The 16,114-nt window shown below is 40.7% G+C and overlaps 2 protein-coding genes across 17 annotated transcripts in view; both read left to right on the forward strand.

Moving 5' to 3' along the window:
* The first annotated feature begins 1,401 nt into the window (after positions 1 to 1,401).
* Positions 1,402 to 10,145, forward strand: LOC146499574 (E3 ubiquitin-protein ligase TRIM39-like). Its single transcript, XM_085139086.1, has 2 exons — positions 1,402 to 1,639; positions 4,163 to 10,145. The coding sequence occupies exon 2, from the start codon at positions 4,165 to 4,167 to the stop codon at positions 6,022 to 6,024; it is 1,860 nt and encodes a 619-aa protein (XP_084995212.1). The 5' UTR covers positions 1,402 to 1,639; positions 4,163 to 4,164; the 3' UTR covers positions 6,025 to 10,145.
* Positions 10,146 to 10,227: 82 nt separating this feature from the next.
* LOC146499575 (ELKS/Rab6-interacting/CAST family member 1-like) overlaps positions 10,228 to 16,114 on the forward strand; it is a 148,573-nt gene continuing 142,686 nt past the window's right edge. For 13 of the 16 annotated variants that reach the window (XR_014870445.1, XM_085139081.1, XM_085139069.1 and 10 more), the window contains exon 1: positions 10,228 to 10,519. The gene's annotated coding sequence lies outside the window, so the exon portion shown is untranslated. The remainder of the gene's footprint in view (positions 10,520 to 16,114) is intronic. The other 3 variants (XM_085139077.1, XM_085139085.1, XM_085139080.1) reach the window with 1 other exon arrangement.

Here is a 16,114-nt window from a genome sequence, read left to right on the forward strand (position 1 = left end):
TCAGTCTAACACATGTGCCAGTGAACCATTAAACGTCTGTAAAACTGTGCAGTTATGAAACGTAACTTTAACCTCAGCCAAACCGATTTGCTCAGTTGTAAATAAAACAGCGAAGTAAACGTGACCCGACAGACAGAACCTGAGTGAATTAAGTCCAGCGTTTAACCACTGAGAGCTAAAACTCAGGTGAGGTTTCAAAGCTGTGCCGGTGATTGGACATCAGCCGCTGATGAAGTGGGTTCGCCAATAAAGTGCTCTGTTGGGAAACAAGCTCCAGCAGCTCTGCGCTCGGGAAAAACTATATTTACTTATCTTGTGCAGAAAAATGTGCTGACGTTGCGTAATATCGAGCACCGGCTGCCCAGTTAAACTGTGACTATCACCAGATAACGTGGGCGTGTTTCTTGAATTAGCAGCAGGTGTTAAACAGCTGACAGGTGAGGAGGAGGATGCATGCAGGTAAACTGAGGGTCTGTTGAGCTGATCGCTGGTTTCGTGAGAAAAATGTCAGCTCGTTCTTTATGTTACAGAAGCACAGAGACACAAGACCAGGTGGAAAGAGACGATCGTTCGGTGAAAATGAGAATCTGCGAATGCAACACGTGGAACACGGAGAGTGGAATATGTAAACAAACCGGTTAACGTAACCCCCTCGGTGCACTCTGCATGCTGACTGTTAGCAGAGCTACTGAAATCTCTGAAAACATCTGAGCACCTTTGCAAACATGTTCTATGTTGACAACCTGACCCGACATGTGAAGATTACAACGCGACATTCGCGGCTAAAACACTGTTAAAAGTGTAGTTGGTGACAGAAAAACGGGGTATTTTAAAACTACACCACCAACATTGCTGCCTGTGATTTGAAATGCATTCTGGGATACCTGGCTGCCCCAAGTCTACACAAGCAATCGATTATCTAGGATCGACCTGTTTTAACTTACTTTGCACGGCAACCAATCAAATATTAGAGAAGCTGCATGGGCAGCGTTAACCCCGCCCCCTGCGTTTGATGGGTGAGGTTGACAGATAAAATTATTTCATGATGAGAGCCAGGCGCCAGGACTGCCAAAATGAAATAAATAAATATATCCTTAAATAATTAATTAAATGTGTCAATAATTAATTAAAATGTGAAATACATAAATAATTAATTAAATGTGTCAATAAATAATTAATTAAATGTGTCAATAATTAATTAAATGTGTCAATAATTAATTAAAATGTGAAATACATAAATAATTAATTAAATGTGTCAATAATTAATTAATTACGTGTCATAACTATTTATTTAATTAATTATTTCCCATTTTAATTAATTATTGACACATTTAATTAATTATTTAATGGTGTATTTAATTAATTCATTATGGCAGTCCTGGCGTTCCATAGAGTTTAGCGGAAAAAAGGGCGAGAGAGGGTGAGAGAAAGAAAAAAAAAAAAACCAACCTCACGGCTCCGAATAAGGAGCCGGCTCGCGTCGTTCACTTCAAAGAATCGGCTCTAAGAGCCATTTCGTTCGCGAACGACCCATCACTACTGCGCATTAACTGATGGATGATGAAATGGGAAATGAAACTACACGCCTAATGTGAAAAAGCAGCATTTTGTTTTAAACCTCAAAGCAACATTTGGGCAGGTAAGCTTTGACATTTTTTTTATCTTGTGTAATTTCTTTTAAAACACTCCGCAAAGATAGTTGAAACGCCGACGTGATACGGTCAAAACTGGGCGAGGTACGACGGCAGAAATGTGAACCCATCCCCGGACTATGACGTTGTTTCGGCGTAGAGCTGAGCTCTTAGACGGTCTCTGATGAAGTTAGAAATATAGATTTATTTTATGCTCTTCTTCTTTTTTTTTGGCAACTAGTATAGTTAGGTCATGGTTGTGAACAAACGTCCACACAACGTCGTCTTTTCGACGTACACAGCCTCGTGTTAGCGATGTGCCAAACGCTAATCCGCAAAGTCAGTCAACTTCTACAAATCTCAGGGTTTTGTGGTTGTGCTTTATAAATGTGTGTGTGTGCAGTAAGTAACAAGCAGAACACTTTGCTAAAGCTAGTAGGATAGGCAAAGAGCAGCTAACTTATTTTTTTAAAAATTGTTTGTCTTTTAATAACATGTAACTTTCTCCAAGTTAGTTCCGTATTTTACCAACATAGACTAGAATAGGTTGCTACTTGCTTTGATTTCTCAGTGGAGAAATAATGAATGTGCATATAAGCATATCTTACAACTTCCAACATATTTGTTTACTGGTTGTGACCCTATTTCTATTTATGTCTTACACATCAAGCTCTTTTTTCTTCCATGAATAACCTGTTTCAAGCAGAGATAATTCTTTATAAATGTGCTTTATAAATGTGTGTGTGTGTGCAGTAAGTCACAAGCAGAACACTTTGCTAAAGCTAGTACGATAGGCAAAGAGCAGCAAACTTATTTTTTAAAAACTGTTTGTCTTTTAATAACATGTAACTTTGACTTTCCGGATCTCCACCATGGGATAAGTTAGTTCCGTATTTTACCATCATAGACTAGAATAGGTTGCTACTTGCTTTGATTTTGTTCTTAAAGTTTCAGTGGAGAAATAATGAATGTGCATATAAGCATATCTTACAACTTCCAACATCTTTGTTTACTGGTTGTGACCCTATTTCTATTTATGTCTTACACATCAAGCTCTTTTTTCTTCCATGAATAACCTGTTTCAAGCAGAGATAATTCTCAAATGAAATATCAAAACAAAACAAACCACATTTACAATCTGATAATACCTGAAGTATCACTTATACATGCACTGGCCACTTCATTAGTTACACATTACTGGGCTGGGTTAGCAGCAATGCTCAGGTAGGCTGTGGCGTTTAAATGATGCTCAGTTGGCATTAAGGTGCCCGAAGTGTGACAAGCCATCATCAGCCTGAGCTTGATGCAAGGCAGCATGGATCCATGCCTTCATGTTGTATACACCAAGACACATCTTCCAATCTTCTGTTGTTCAATTTTGATGAGCATATGTGAATGGCAGCCCAGTTTCCCATTCTTTGTAAATGGGAGTAACGCCTAGTGTGGTCTTCTGCTGCTGTAGCCCATCTGCTACAGGGTTCAAGATGCTCTTCCAAGTGCCTTGGCTGTGTAGCCATTGTATAGCATCAACAAGGAATTATCACCCAGAAAACTGGCATCCTTGGGATATTTCCTCTTTTTCAGACCATTCTCTGTAAACCCTAGAGATGGTCGTTCAGGAAAATCTCGGCGATCGTGGCTCAAGAGTTGGAAGTTCGCCTTCTAATCGGAAAGTTGCTGGTTCGAGCCCCGGCTTGGACAGTCTCGGTTGTTGTGTCCTTGGGCAAGACACTTCACCCGTTGCCTACCGGTGGTGGTCAGAGGGCCCGGTGGCGCCAGGGTCCGGCAGCCTCGCCTCTGTCAGTGCGCCCCAGGGCAGCTGTCATCACCAGTGTGTGAATGGGTGGATGACTGAATGTGTAAAGCGCTTCGGGGTCCTTAGGTACTAAGTAAAGCGCTATACAAATACAGGCCATTTACCATTTAGTTTGTAAAATACTCCGACCAACCCTTCTGGTACAAACAACCATACCACATTCAAAGTCACTTAAATCACAGTTAATTTTCATTCTGATGCTCAGTTTGAACTTCAGCAGCTCATCTTGACCATGTTGATATGCTTAAATGCACTGAGCTTCCTCCATGTGATTGTCTGATCAGATATTTGCATTAATAAGCAGTTTGTACGGGTGTCCCTAATGAAGTGGCTGGTGAGTGTATGTAGCATATTGTAGTAATTCAGTAAATGTCTTAATTACATTTTTTGGTTTTGGTTTTATATAAGATGGTGCTATAATGTTTAAAGTTACTACTGAAGTGTAGAAGAGCTGACCTGTTGATTTTTGTTCTTACAAATAAGGAATTTAAGAAAAAAAACCAAATAATTATATGATATCCAGAATGTTGTTTTCAGTTATGTTTTCACTAAAGTAAAATATTAGATCAAACAGATTAATCTCAGCGTTGCTAGGCATATATATGTATAAGTTTTACTGGGTAAAACCTTGAAAGACACTTTTTTATATACAATTTAATGTTTTGTCTATTTGAAATTCTAAGTCATCTTCATTCTTTGTTCGTTTGTTTTTTAGTCATGGCCTCAGCCAGCAGCTTGCTGTGTGAGGAACAGTTCCTCTGTTCAATCTGCCTTAACACATTTACTGATCCTGTCACTACTCCATGTGGACACAACTACTGCAAGACTTGTATCACAGAGTACTGGGACAGCAGTGATGTAACGCAATGTCCCCTCTGCAAGAAGAGGTTCCGCCGCAGACCTCAGCTTCAGGTCAACACAGAGTTCAGAGATATGATGGAGTGTTTCAACAGCATGAGAGTAAAGGATGGAGAGGTTCTTGCTAAACCGGGGGAGGTGCCCTGTGATGTCTGTATCGGACCAAAGCGAAAGGCCCACAAGACGTGCCTGGTGTGTTTGACCTCATATTGCCAGGCCGACCTGGAGCCTCATCAGAGAGTTGCAAGCCTAAAGAAGCACAAGCTGATCGACCCCGTATCAAACCTGAAGGGCAGGGTGTGTCAGAAGCATGACAAGATGTTGGAGCTCTTCTGCTGCACAGATCAGGTGTGTATTTGTTTCATGTGCTTGAAAGACGACCATGTGACACACGTAACCATCCCCTCCGAACGTGCTTTCAGAAAGGGGAAAGCCCGGCTTGACAGCTTAACATCAGAAATGAAAGAAATGGAAAAGACCAAATCCAGTCATGTGAAGGAAGCCAAACGCTTAGCTCAGCAAAACAAGGACAAATCAGAACGAGAGCTAGCAGATATTGCTGTGGTTTTAGGAGCTCTGGTGGCCTCTCTGCTAAAATACCAGGACGAGCTAATTAAGCTAATCCAAGAGAAGCACAAAGCAGTAGAAACACAAGCTGAAACCCATGTAGCTCTGCTGGAAGAAGAAGTAGACGAGTTAAGAAGGGGGATAGCTGAACTGGAAGAGTTTTTACAGACAGAAGACCATCTCCATTTCCTGCACAGCTGCTCGTCCCTCCACTACGTTGCATTCAATAAGGACGTATTTAAACCTCTGTCCCACGGTGTGCCTCCTTTTACAGACAGCCTTTCTAAAATGAGTCAGCAGATATATTTGGGGATGATGAAGAAGTACAGTGCTCAGATAGAAAAGATACTCAGTAAAGAAGTGGGCATGCTTGTTCATCAGCTCAATTCGTCTGATGGCTGTGATGCTGCTGAACAGGCTGCTACAGCAGAACCACTAATGAGAGATGATTTTATTGAAGGAGAAGCGATATCAAGAGAATATGATTTTGAAGAGGAGTGGAGACCACCTCGGGACAAGCTAATGATGATCCAGCTGTGCAATTCGATGACTCTAACTTTTGATCCCCATGTAGCCCATCCAATACTCAAGGTGCATGAGGGTGGCAAAAAACTAACACTTAATAGACATTTACGGCCTTACTCTCCTCTTTTTGAGCAACCATTTTTAAATCAACCCTATGTCCTTGCTACTGAAGGATTCTCCTCAGGCAGATTCTACTATGAGGTTTGTGTCAGCGAGAGTAAAGTCTGGACTTTGGGAGTGGTCAAAGAGTCTGTGAACAAGCTCATGGGTTTTCCTCCCACCCCCGAAAATGGAGCCTGGACATTAAGCGCACAGTACACTGGATGGGATGTGCAATATTTTGCCTGTGATTCCGAGATTCTTCTTTCGCATGTGAGACAGACACCCAAAACAGTTGGTGTGTTTGTCGATTACGAGAAAGGAGAGGTCTCGTTCTATGACGTGGATACCAGAACCCTGATGTACTCCTTCACAGGATGTACCTTCACTGAGAACCCATCAACATTAAAAGCTTTTCTGTATTATCTGCTTGGCTTTCCTTTAAGTAACAGGTGCAAGCTGTATCCTGTTTTTGGAATCTTTCGGATAGGTAATAATTTTGCCAACCAAATATCCATCACAACTTAACTGTGGACTTCACAACTTAAAGTGCCACGTGTCATTAAGTTGTTATCACTGAGGAAGAGGCTACGTGCTTTTGAATACATAGTGCTAAACATGTTCTGCAGCGAAGACCTCATAACAGTTTAGAAGCAGCAGACGTAGTAGTATGACATAATACAGGAGGACGGATTCATGTACAAAGTAGTTATAAGCATAAATGGTTGCATTACCTATATTTAGCCAGTAGGTAGCACCATTGTTTAGCCATTGTGCTGATGTGCTGCCTTAGAAATATAAGGCCTGGAGGGTGGCATCATGGGAAATTAACTGCATTTATAGTCAAAAATGCTTATATACATATTTTATGCACATGTTAGTTTTGGACTCATTGTCTACAATTTTGCTTTTGACATCACTGACTGTCAACATTTTTACTGTCTTGTGTAATTCAGTCAACAATTTTACTTTTCTTTCAACTTATCATCAGTGCATCCAGAAGCAGAGCTGAAGGTTCTGAGTTTTCTGTACAGAGTTTACATGTTCTTCCAGTGAGTGTGTGGGTTTCCTGATGGACTGAAGTATAACCTCTCCCTTTACAGCTGGGAGCATTTATGAAAATGACTAGATGGATTTACAAAATGCCAAAAACCATCATCTGACGACAAGCTGTTTTTTTTTGGGGGGGGGGGGGGGGGGGGGGTTGTATGTTGTATTATACTGCTATTAAAAATGTATTTCTTAGAAATTTCTTCTAGACCTTTTTTTTCTGTAACTTCAGATTATATTCACCTATGCCTTGTTTATGAATGCCCACCACGTGGAGAATGTTAAAAAAAACAACTTTAAAAATGCTCACAGCTGAAGTTTGCAAACACAGTTTACAAAACCGTGTTGGTCCACCTCTCTCAGGGGGAACTTTAGCCAGCAGACTATTTATACCTTAGTTGTCTGACTTACTGGCGCCGAGGGAACTGGGACACTGTAAATGTGTGTCTGTGTGCATGCGTACTTACTTAGCATCTAGTTGGAAATATTTCTTTAGGATCAGGTGTTAATAGTGCATTAGAGAGACAGATAATGCAATACACTGACTGGTCACCTTTTGCCTGCAGAACTGACTTAATTCTTGGTGGCATACATTCAAAAAGGCGCTGGAAACTCGGAGGTTTTGGTCCATATTCTGACCCTAACATCTGAGTGTCAGAGCAGAAATCAAGATGCCGAGCTGACAGTAGTGGCAAACAGTGTGGCCTTCTGCTGCCTTAGCCCATCTTCTTCAAGCATTTGGAGATGCTCTTCTGCACACCTTTTTTGTAATGTTAGCCTGAAGCAATCTGGCCATTGTCATTTGACCTCCAGCATTAACAAGGCATTTTTACCTAAATGACTTCTGCTCTCTTGATATTGTCTCCTTTTTGAATCAATCTCTGAAAACCCTAAAGATGGTTGTGTTTAAAAATTTCTAGTAGATCAACAGTTTGTGAAATACTTCCACAACCATGCCACATTAAAAGTCGCTTAAATCACCTTTCTTCCTGATTCTTAGTTTGAACTTTGTCTAAAAGCCTCAATGATTTGCTGCCAATGTGATTGACTGATTAGATATTTGAATTAGCAAGCAGTTGAACTGGTGCATCTAACGAAGTGGCCAGTGAATGTAGAGCAAGAAGATGAGGATAACCTTATGGGAAATCTGCAAACATACTGTATGCGTGCTGTATTCCAGTCATTTACTCATCAAGCAGCTAGCTCCAGGAGTGCCATAAATCTGAAGTATAACTTACGAGCATCACACTAAAAAGCTGACAGGCCCATTCACTAAAAGCACAGAAATAAATTTCTAATTGATCTTACTACAAATCTAATGTGCTGACTGTCATATGGTATGGAACAAAGAATAACGCAAGACTGACGTAGCTACATTTTTTTGTTGAGAATTTTGTTAAAACATAAAAGTACTGTAGACTTTTATGATGAATCTGGCTATTACTGATCTAAAGGAACTAAGGTTTTCATCCAAATGGCCTTCTCACATTCAAGTTAAAAATAGTACTCATCCTCAAATCCATCATCTGATAAAATCAATAAAGATCCATTAGTGTGGAGGAAGAAAATTACATAGCCAAAGGTTTACTTTATAAATCCTCTGTGACTGATAGGATAAAGGTTAACTTTACTGGTATTGCCTTCCTTCAGATAAATCCTTGTGCCGTCCTTTTAATGGCCGAGCATTTTTTCTCATCTTAATATAGATTATTTATGTTTTGGGATGTTTTTTTTATCTGTAGAAAAGAACATCAATACAGGACAGCATTTAATAACATTAGTTACATGTGTGTTTTGCAAGTCAGAGGGGCTATTTGTTCTGTCAACAAAAGAACAGGTGATCAGCTTGAGTCAGTGTATTAGGTAGTTAACTAATCATACCATATTTGTTTTTAAGTCACATTAAACACCTGTATAAAATAACGTATAAAATTTTGCTTTACTGTTCTTTAAGAGTAAGTAAGTTCACGCTCTATATGGACAGAAGATAAATTAAAGGACAAGCCTGAACCCTTGACCACTACAACAACAGGATCTGGTGGCTCTGTTGGCATGGTTTGCGAGCATCGAGAGAAGAGTGAGTGTAAATTAACACTGCTGATTTGTTGAGGATGATAATGATATGACTCATGCGCTACGGCCTTCACAGTCACCAGATCTCACTCCAGTTCAACACTTATATGAGATTCTGGACTAACGTGTTAGACCGCACTTTCCACCAGCATCATGAAAACATGAATCGGGGGAATATTTTTGGGAGAAACACATTTCCAATGTGCAGCATCCCCCCCTTTATTTTACAACAGTCTTTAAACATCTGGGAAAATCTGAGAGATCAGCTGCTGGACTGTTGGGAGAGCACCGTTGTCCAATTGTCGTCTGATATATGATTCTAAATGCTCAGCAGTCCTTCTTTGTCATATTTTTTTAATGTTTTGTTTCATGATATGTCAAATGTGTCCTACAGGCAGGCCAGCTCAGCACCCAAACTCTTCTAGCATGAACTATTCTACCATCTATCACAAAATAGATGCAGTATGTGGTTTAGGTTTCATCACTGATGGTGTCTTTCCAAAAGTGCAAGCTGACAGTTCACCCTCCCACCATCATCCTTTTAAACGAGCTTTAGCCCGGGGAGATCCACACCACCGCTGGCTGAAAAGTGTCCCAGTCCATGATAGTAGGTCGTTTACAGGTTGCTGTAGACACTCACTGTTGCACTATTCTCCTTACCTCCTCTATATTTGTTGATTACAATTTGAACCAAAAAAATTTGAGTTTGGATTCATCATCCCGTAATTTTCAGTCCATTTCTTGTGTAATTTGGCATACCTCATCCTTTTCTCCTTGTTTTTCCCTTTTTTAATATTTCTTAAGGAGAAATCTGCTGTAGAATTTTTATTAGGCCTGAAACTTCTTTTGTCTGCCACACAGTTTGCTTGATTTTTTTTAAGGACACGTTGCACACCATGTCCAGATATCTCAAATTTTTGGGTAATAGCTTTTTGGGACTAGCCTTGTTGGCACAAAAATAAATAAATAAATTTTATGCAAGCTAAACAAGTGGTAGACATACCACTGGTTCGTCCCTTGAGTTAGGTGGCTTTTTTATGTTTTTATGCTTACCACTGACCTTATTAGGTCTAAAAACGAAAAGAAAAGAAAAGAAAATTCCTGTGACTATGATTAGGTAAAGGGATTGGACTAAAAATTAGTGAAAATGGAGCCAATGTCCAAAGAAAAACTTTGACCTTCAGAAGCCTGGAGTACTATTGCTCAAGGCCACTCTTTAAGAAATAATAAAAAAAAATAAGTCTGTCTCTTTGGAAACAGAATATATAGAAATGAGGGGTAGCTTAAGACTTTTGCACAGCAGTGTATGGATGACAGAACTAAAGGAAACCACAATAGGTTCATAGGATCAAACCCAATTTCTATTTGTCTGCAAATTCGGGAAATATAGTGTTCTCGGGCATATTTAAATGAAAAAGCAGCGATTTTAAAAAAAAAAGTGACACATCACCACGTGATAAATGAATAATAATCATGAGGTGTTTTGTCATTGCGACTTTTAATGAGGATGGTTTGACGTGCACGCGATGGAGAGGGAGAGGGAGGGAGAGCGGGATGGAGGGTTGGAAAGGGGAGGGGGCGGGGGTACGTGTCGGAGGCGCGCGCTCCTACCGTCGTGACGTCACGGGAGCGCCCGAGCAGAGCGGTGGGGAAGCCACCAGTGGTAGAGCTGGCAAAGACGGAAAAGAGGGAAAGATAGAGGAGATAGACAAGAGACGGAGAGGAAACGGGAACACAGCCCGAGACAGAGCGTTTCACCTCGTTTCACCGTCCGCCACCTCACGCCACTTTAACCCCTGACAGCAGCAGAATAACTGAAGAGTGTATGTGACTGGCCTTTTTTCCCCCCCTTCTCTTTTCTTATTTCACAACCGAGGGCAGGGACGTTAACACAGCCGCAGTGAGTACTGGAAGTTCCTTGCCACTCTTGAGTGTGTGCGTATGTACACACATGCATGCTTTATAACACAGGCCTTTGTGTATCTCTGTGTTTATTTGTGTGTGTGAGTGTGTGTTGTAGTCATATTGGCCACTTATTGGGTCAACCCCACATGTGTGGTCTCTCTCTGCGTGTGTGTGTTTGTTTGGATTTGAGAAATAACAGGAACACTGGCACTAACATAATTAAATAATTGATATTTGATGGTCTCCTTTAAGCGAAGCAGCAGCAGAGGCGGCAGCAGTTTTGGGTCAGCTGTGATGGGGCTCTCTGTGCGTGCTTGACTGTCATTGTGGTACGACGACAGTGTGAGCCCCCCCCCCCCCCCCCTCTTTTTTATTGTTCAGTAAAGCAGTTGTAGCTGTGCAGCCTGTAGACTTACTACACTACGTCTTGTATTGTACCTCCAAATGCGATTATCAGTCTGCTCGGCGTGTTGCAGGCGGCAGATGAAGCTGACAGCCCTTCTCAAATCCACGCTATGTGGCTATAATATTTCTGTAACATCACAGCGCCCATTTACTGACATTACTGTCTCGGGTTTATCTCATGTGGTATCGCTGATACGCCCTGGGGCACTTGAAGTGTAGGAAGTCGATCGCTTGAGTTAGTGTTTCGTCTCTTCCCCACAATAATCCCGTGGAGACTTTTTTTTAGTTGTGTTGCAATATTTCCAACAGGATGCCTCAGCTCTTTGTCAGCTGACAGATTGCACGCACTGATTTTGCAAAACCAGTGACAACAGCGTCTTTGCAAACTTGAGCAAAAACATAGATTTGATATGATGGTGTTGATGAAGGCAGGACGGTGGGTGGTGGTGGGGAGTGGGGGGCGCTTACAGCTCCATTTCTTTGCACCGCCCCTCCTCCGGGAACATCCAGTCAGGGAACTGAGCTGCTTCCTTCCATTGAGTTTATTGTAAACACTGGACATTTTTAAAAGCCCAGGCTCCACACACCTTAGTCTGACGAGGCCTTGATGTCATTCTAGCACTCCCTTCTTAGAGTTAGGTTTAGTAGCAATACTAATATGTTTTCTTTTAGCTTAGCATGGCCTGGCTGCAAACTTTTGACACCGACTGAACAATTTCCACACCTCTTAACAGTGTCTCAGTCTCCCTACATCAAAGGTAAAAAAAAAAAGGGTTTGTCTTGAGGGCCTGAGGCTTTGCAGCAACACCAGCATGTGACACAGAAAGCAGCTCTTCTTATCACAGACTTTGCTTTTACCTTAAGACTGTATAATCTTTGGTGGTTTGTTTGTTTTTTTAATCACTCTGGCAGGGCGAGACTGTTCCTAGATGGGAAGATGGGTCACCCTCTCCTCTCGCGTTTACTCTTGTTTAGCCTGGCAAGCTGATGATCACATTCTTCTTTAAAGGAGAGCCTGGGGGAGTTGCACGCTCACTTTCTCTTCCATTACACACTCCCAAATTAGTTTTGTTCTTCCCTGGCTTGCGTTAATTGTCTCAACGGTACATTTTCCATATTTGTTATGTAGGCAGAAGCCAAGATTAGATAAGCGCGGTGTGTTGCTGCGTCCGTATGACATCAGTGTATATTTTTTGTGCACGATGTGGATGTGTGCTTGTGTACGAGTTATAGTGCATGTATGCATGTATGTTTGCCCAGCCCGCATCTTAGATTAATTTCCTGTGGTACACAATAGCCTGGAGCTGATTGTATCTGTCCCTTATCAGTTTTGGGCTTTCCAGTGACTAAGCCATATTATATGTGTTACAAATAGGACCAGTGGCACGGACCAAAGTTGCAAATTTTATATCTGTATCATGCCAAGATATCTACTGCCTAACACTGAATTCACTGTTTATATAAAGGCCTCTTTCAAGGCATTTCAGAAAATAATCTATAGCTGATCCTAAATAGACTGTCTGAACCACAAGTTAAGTGATAAAGGTGGGCTTTTTTTTTTTTTTTTACTAAAATCACACAGAAAAGTGTTAGATGTGTTAAAAATATGTTTATATGCATTAATCAGTACGGATGAAGGTTTCTTTGTGTGGCATCAAGTCAGATATCACTAATAATACATTGCTTAAATACCAACAGTGTCATGGAATGAGCTATGAAATGCACAGTTGTCATAAATGAACCCCAGTAATCTTAAATACACTGTGATGTAGTGAGCAACAATACTGGGAGTGACCTTTGGCCTAAATCTATCGAGCTGCTCAAAGAGAAATTCTGGACTTGTGTGAAAGATAAAAGCTATTATCCTTCACCTGGGTTAGGGTTAGGGTTAACCCTTACCTGCAAACCATTTAAAAAAAGCTTTTAGTCTGACTTGCGTGAGTCCTGGGTGCCTTCTTGGTAAGGTGTTTCAAGTTTGTTCGGCTGTGATGCACACCAGAGGGAAGACCCAGGAAAGATTATATTGCTTGGCTTGCTTGGGAATGCCACAGATTTCCTCAGACATCTCTGCTTAGACTGGCACTGTCATAACCTGGATGGACTCAGATAAGCAGCAGAAAATGTATGTATGTATGGATAAATTAGAGCTATAGTGTTATCACAGCACTTGTAGCTTAAAAATGAGAGTAACCACTAAGCCACGAAGGTTGGATAAATGTTGGATAAATCAAAATGGGAGTCAAAATGTGCGCAAACGTGACTACTCTTGAAAAAGAGCAGTCGGCTTTTCAAAGGAGTAATCCTGTTGCAGGTTTAAAAAAAACCTAGTGAACAGCCGGCATCTCTTTAAATTTTGCGTTCGGAAACGAGTACGTCTCTCCCCTTCAGCGGGGCTGTCGGGATGACTTTCAGTGAGATGTGTAACCCCGGACAGCACCAGTGAGTCCTTTCCAGCCACATCAAATCACAACGAGCCTGACAGGAACAGAGAGTAATGGAGAAATAGTAATATTCAACGTGAACATAATGTGTTTTTATGAGCCCCAGTCCTCAGGCGGGAGTCGAACTTTGTCAAAATTGTCTCCCACACTGAAATACCAGCCGGCTAAGTATAGGTTGAGTGGTGTGTGTGTTTTTGTGTCGCACTGTGCGGTGTGACGGACGGATGTGTGGTTGCCACATAAATAGAACATGCTGAACACCTTCAGGAATGCTGATGGTAAAAGAGAGAGGCAGTGAGAGGAAGCGAAAGCATCAGGGAGACAAGGGAGAGTCAGAGAGGGAAAGGAGGCATTACAGGAATGAGTGTGATGAGAGAAAACAAGACATTCAAGTCTAGGTATTCTAACCAAGCACCATCTGCCGCTCATATTAGGTAACAAAATCAAAAAAGCCTTCTTTCTCGACCAGATCTTCTGTTTGAGCCATCTAGGATGTCTGCCTGGTCCTATCACAAACTCTGCATTGGTATCTGCATCATTAGAGCTAATTAAAACTACTATAATCAATAGTCTTTTTTATCTTGGCTGAAGATTACATGACTGCTTCTGTGTGTTTAAGATAATCAGCTGAGCTGCAGAGCTTTGTATCACATTGTAGGTAGTTGTTTTGATTTGACAGCATACATTTTTATCCACTCATAGCACTGTTTTCAGCTGCAGCAGGGAGCTGTTTATTAGCATAAAATCTCTAAAAACCCAGCTCGACACTACTTACCTTTCACTAACTGCTAGACAGCAATGCTAGTAATTATATGGTAAATATCCTGGAGCCTTTAGCATCAAAAACCCCTTCTGTTTTCATCAGAAACTGGTGTAAAACAGCCAGAAATAGTGAGGATTGGATATGTATTTATCAGCTAGGGAAAAGTAAAATTTTGATATGAAGTATAACATTGTTCTGTAGGTCTTACATATCTTGTTGTCTCCTAACAAGTTAACTTTAGTGAAGTGTAGTTATACTGTTATTGTATAGAAAGCTTCTTTTTTTTTTACTGAAAATGCCCAAAAGTTATTTATTTGTCTGGGATTAGATTTTGACTTACACATTGATCTGTGGTTATTTTGTAATACAAAAATAGCTGGGGTTTTTTTCAACTCTCAATGTACATAATGGTTGTCTACACTCAAAATTTAAGTGTTTGCCGTTCAACCATAAATACTTCTATGATTGTTATAGTTTCAGCATCTAAGGGTGCACGAAATTGTCACCAGATTATCAGGTCAGAGCAAATCTTTGGGGAGCCTTTCCATTTTTGTTAAAGGCCTGAAAATCTCTCAGTGAGCCCCTGACAACCAAGGTCGCTAGTTGGCAAGTGGTCACCGGGAGCTGCTTTGGTTGCTATCAAATTGCCATAGTCATTCGTAGTTTGTATGGAAGATACTGCCCACTGTGCAAAGTGACGTTGGAGAGACATCTTTTTTGGACGTACAATTTTGGTCCACTGAAGGGGTTGTTTTGTAACAACTTCTTTTTTTCTACGTCTAATGAATGTCTAGTGTTGATGTCCATAGGAACTCTAAGTATGGGTTATTTATAATTCAAATGTGATCATTGTGGACGTCTTTTCAATGTCAAACCTAGACTCATTTTAGACGTAGTTTTTATGATGCTTCTATAGGCTTTGTTGTCCAATATTTCCAGAAGGTGGAGGACACGTTTTCTTTACAGAAACAGATATCTCAGTGGTGGCGCAGGCTCTTGACGTTAAAACAAAAGTGAGCAGCTGGATGGATTTTCGGTGGATTTCGAGCAGAAAAGTCCCCAGCTTCTCGTAGGTAGTTTGCATAATGTGCGTATCAACAAAGACCGTCGAGCAGATAGTCCCGTTCATACATACACACTTGCACAAACTTCTTGTACTTTCTGTCGCAACTTCTCTACGTCCTGCTGAAACACTGTTGAACCATGTGTGAAATAAATAAAGAAATGAAATGAATCACAACCACATTTACAACCGCATTAGCTGGGGAATACACAGATTGCTAGGAGGTCGCTAACTGGTGTTTAGACCTGCGTCACTGAAGACTTAATCCCATTGTACTCAGATTGTCTATAATTCACATAAAGGGCACTCACATAACAGCTAAATTGTCAAAATAGTTTTTTAGACCTGTTATAGAAAAAATGATCATTTTTAATAGTCACAAAAACATTACTGATAATATGTATGGAATAATAATAACCTTTTCTCACAAAGAAGCTTGCCCATAAGACATTCTGGTAATCCATGTTAATTGGACAGTTGAAAATTTATGACATGGCATGCTCCAAACAATAGATGAAAGGTGCATAGTTACATAAAACATCTTCTATCAAAAAAAAGGAAAAAAAAGGAAAAGTGAAACTGGAAGTTCCAAGAGTGGGAGTTCTTAGAGATTGTCTCTTCTTGCACCTTCTGATTCGTTGCTATTATGTTACCAATCCTTGGTAGTTTAGTTGGGTATTTTATGAGGTTCAAGAAAACATTAACAAAGCAAGTGTTGCAACTTGCAGCCATCTTTGATGCCCTTATCTAATGAACGGACAGAGTCAGAACCTTATTTCAGTGATCACTGGTAAAGGTATAGTATAGTCAGATCCAGTAAAAGTTGCTAAAAGGTTTATCAGTTTTTCCCAAAAAAATAATGTTCAGAAAGCTTCCCTCCCCACGAGCCTTACTTCTATTACACTTGAGCACAGTGCA

This window comes from Neolamprologus multifasciatus, chromosome 17, assembly GCF_963576455.1.
Source record: "Neolamprologus multifasciatus chromosome 17, fNeoMul1.2, whole genome shotgun sequence".
Taxonomy (NCBI): Eukaryota; Metazoa; Chordata; class Actinopteri; order Cichliformes; family Cichlidae; genus Neolamprologus; species Neolamprologus multifasciatus.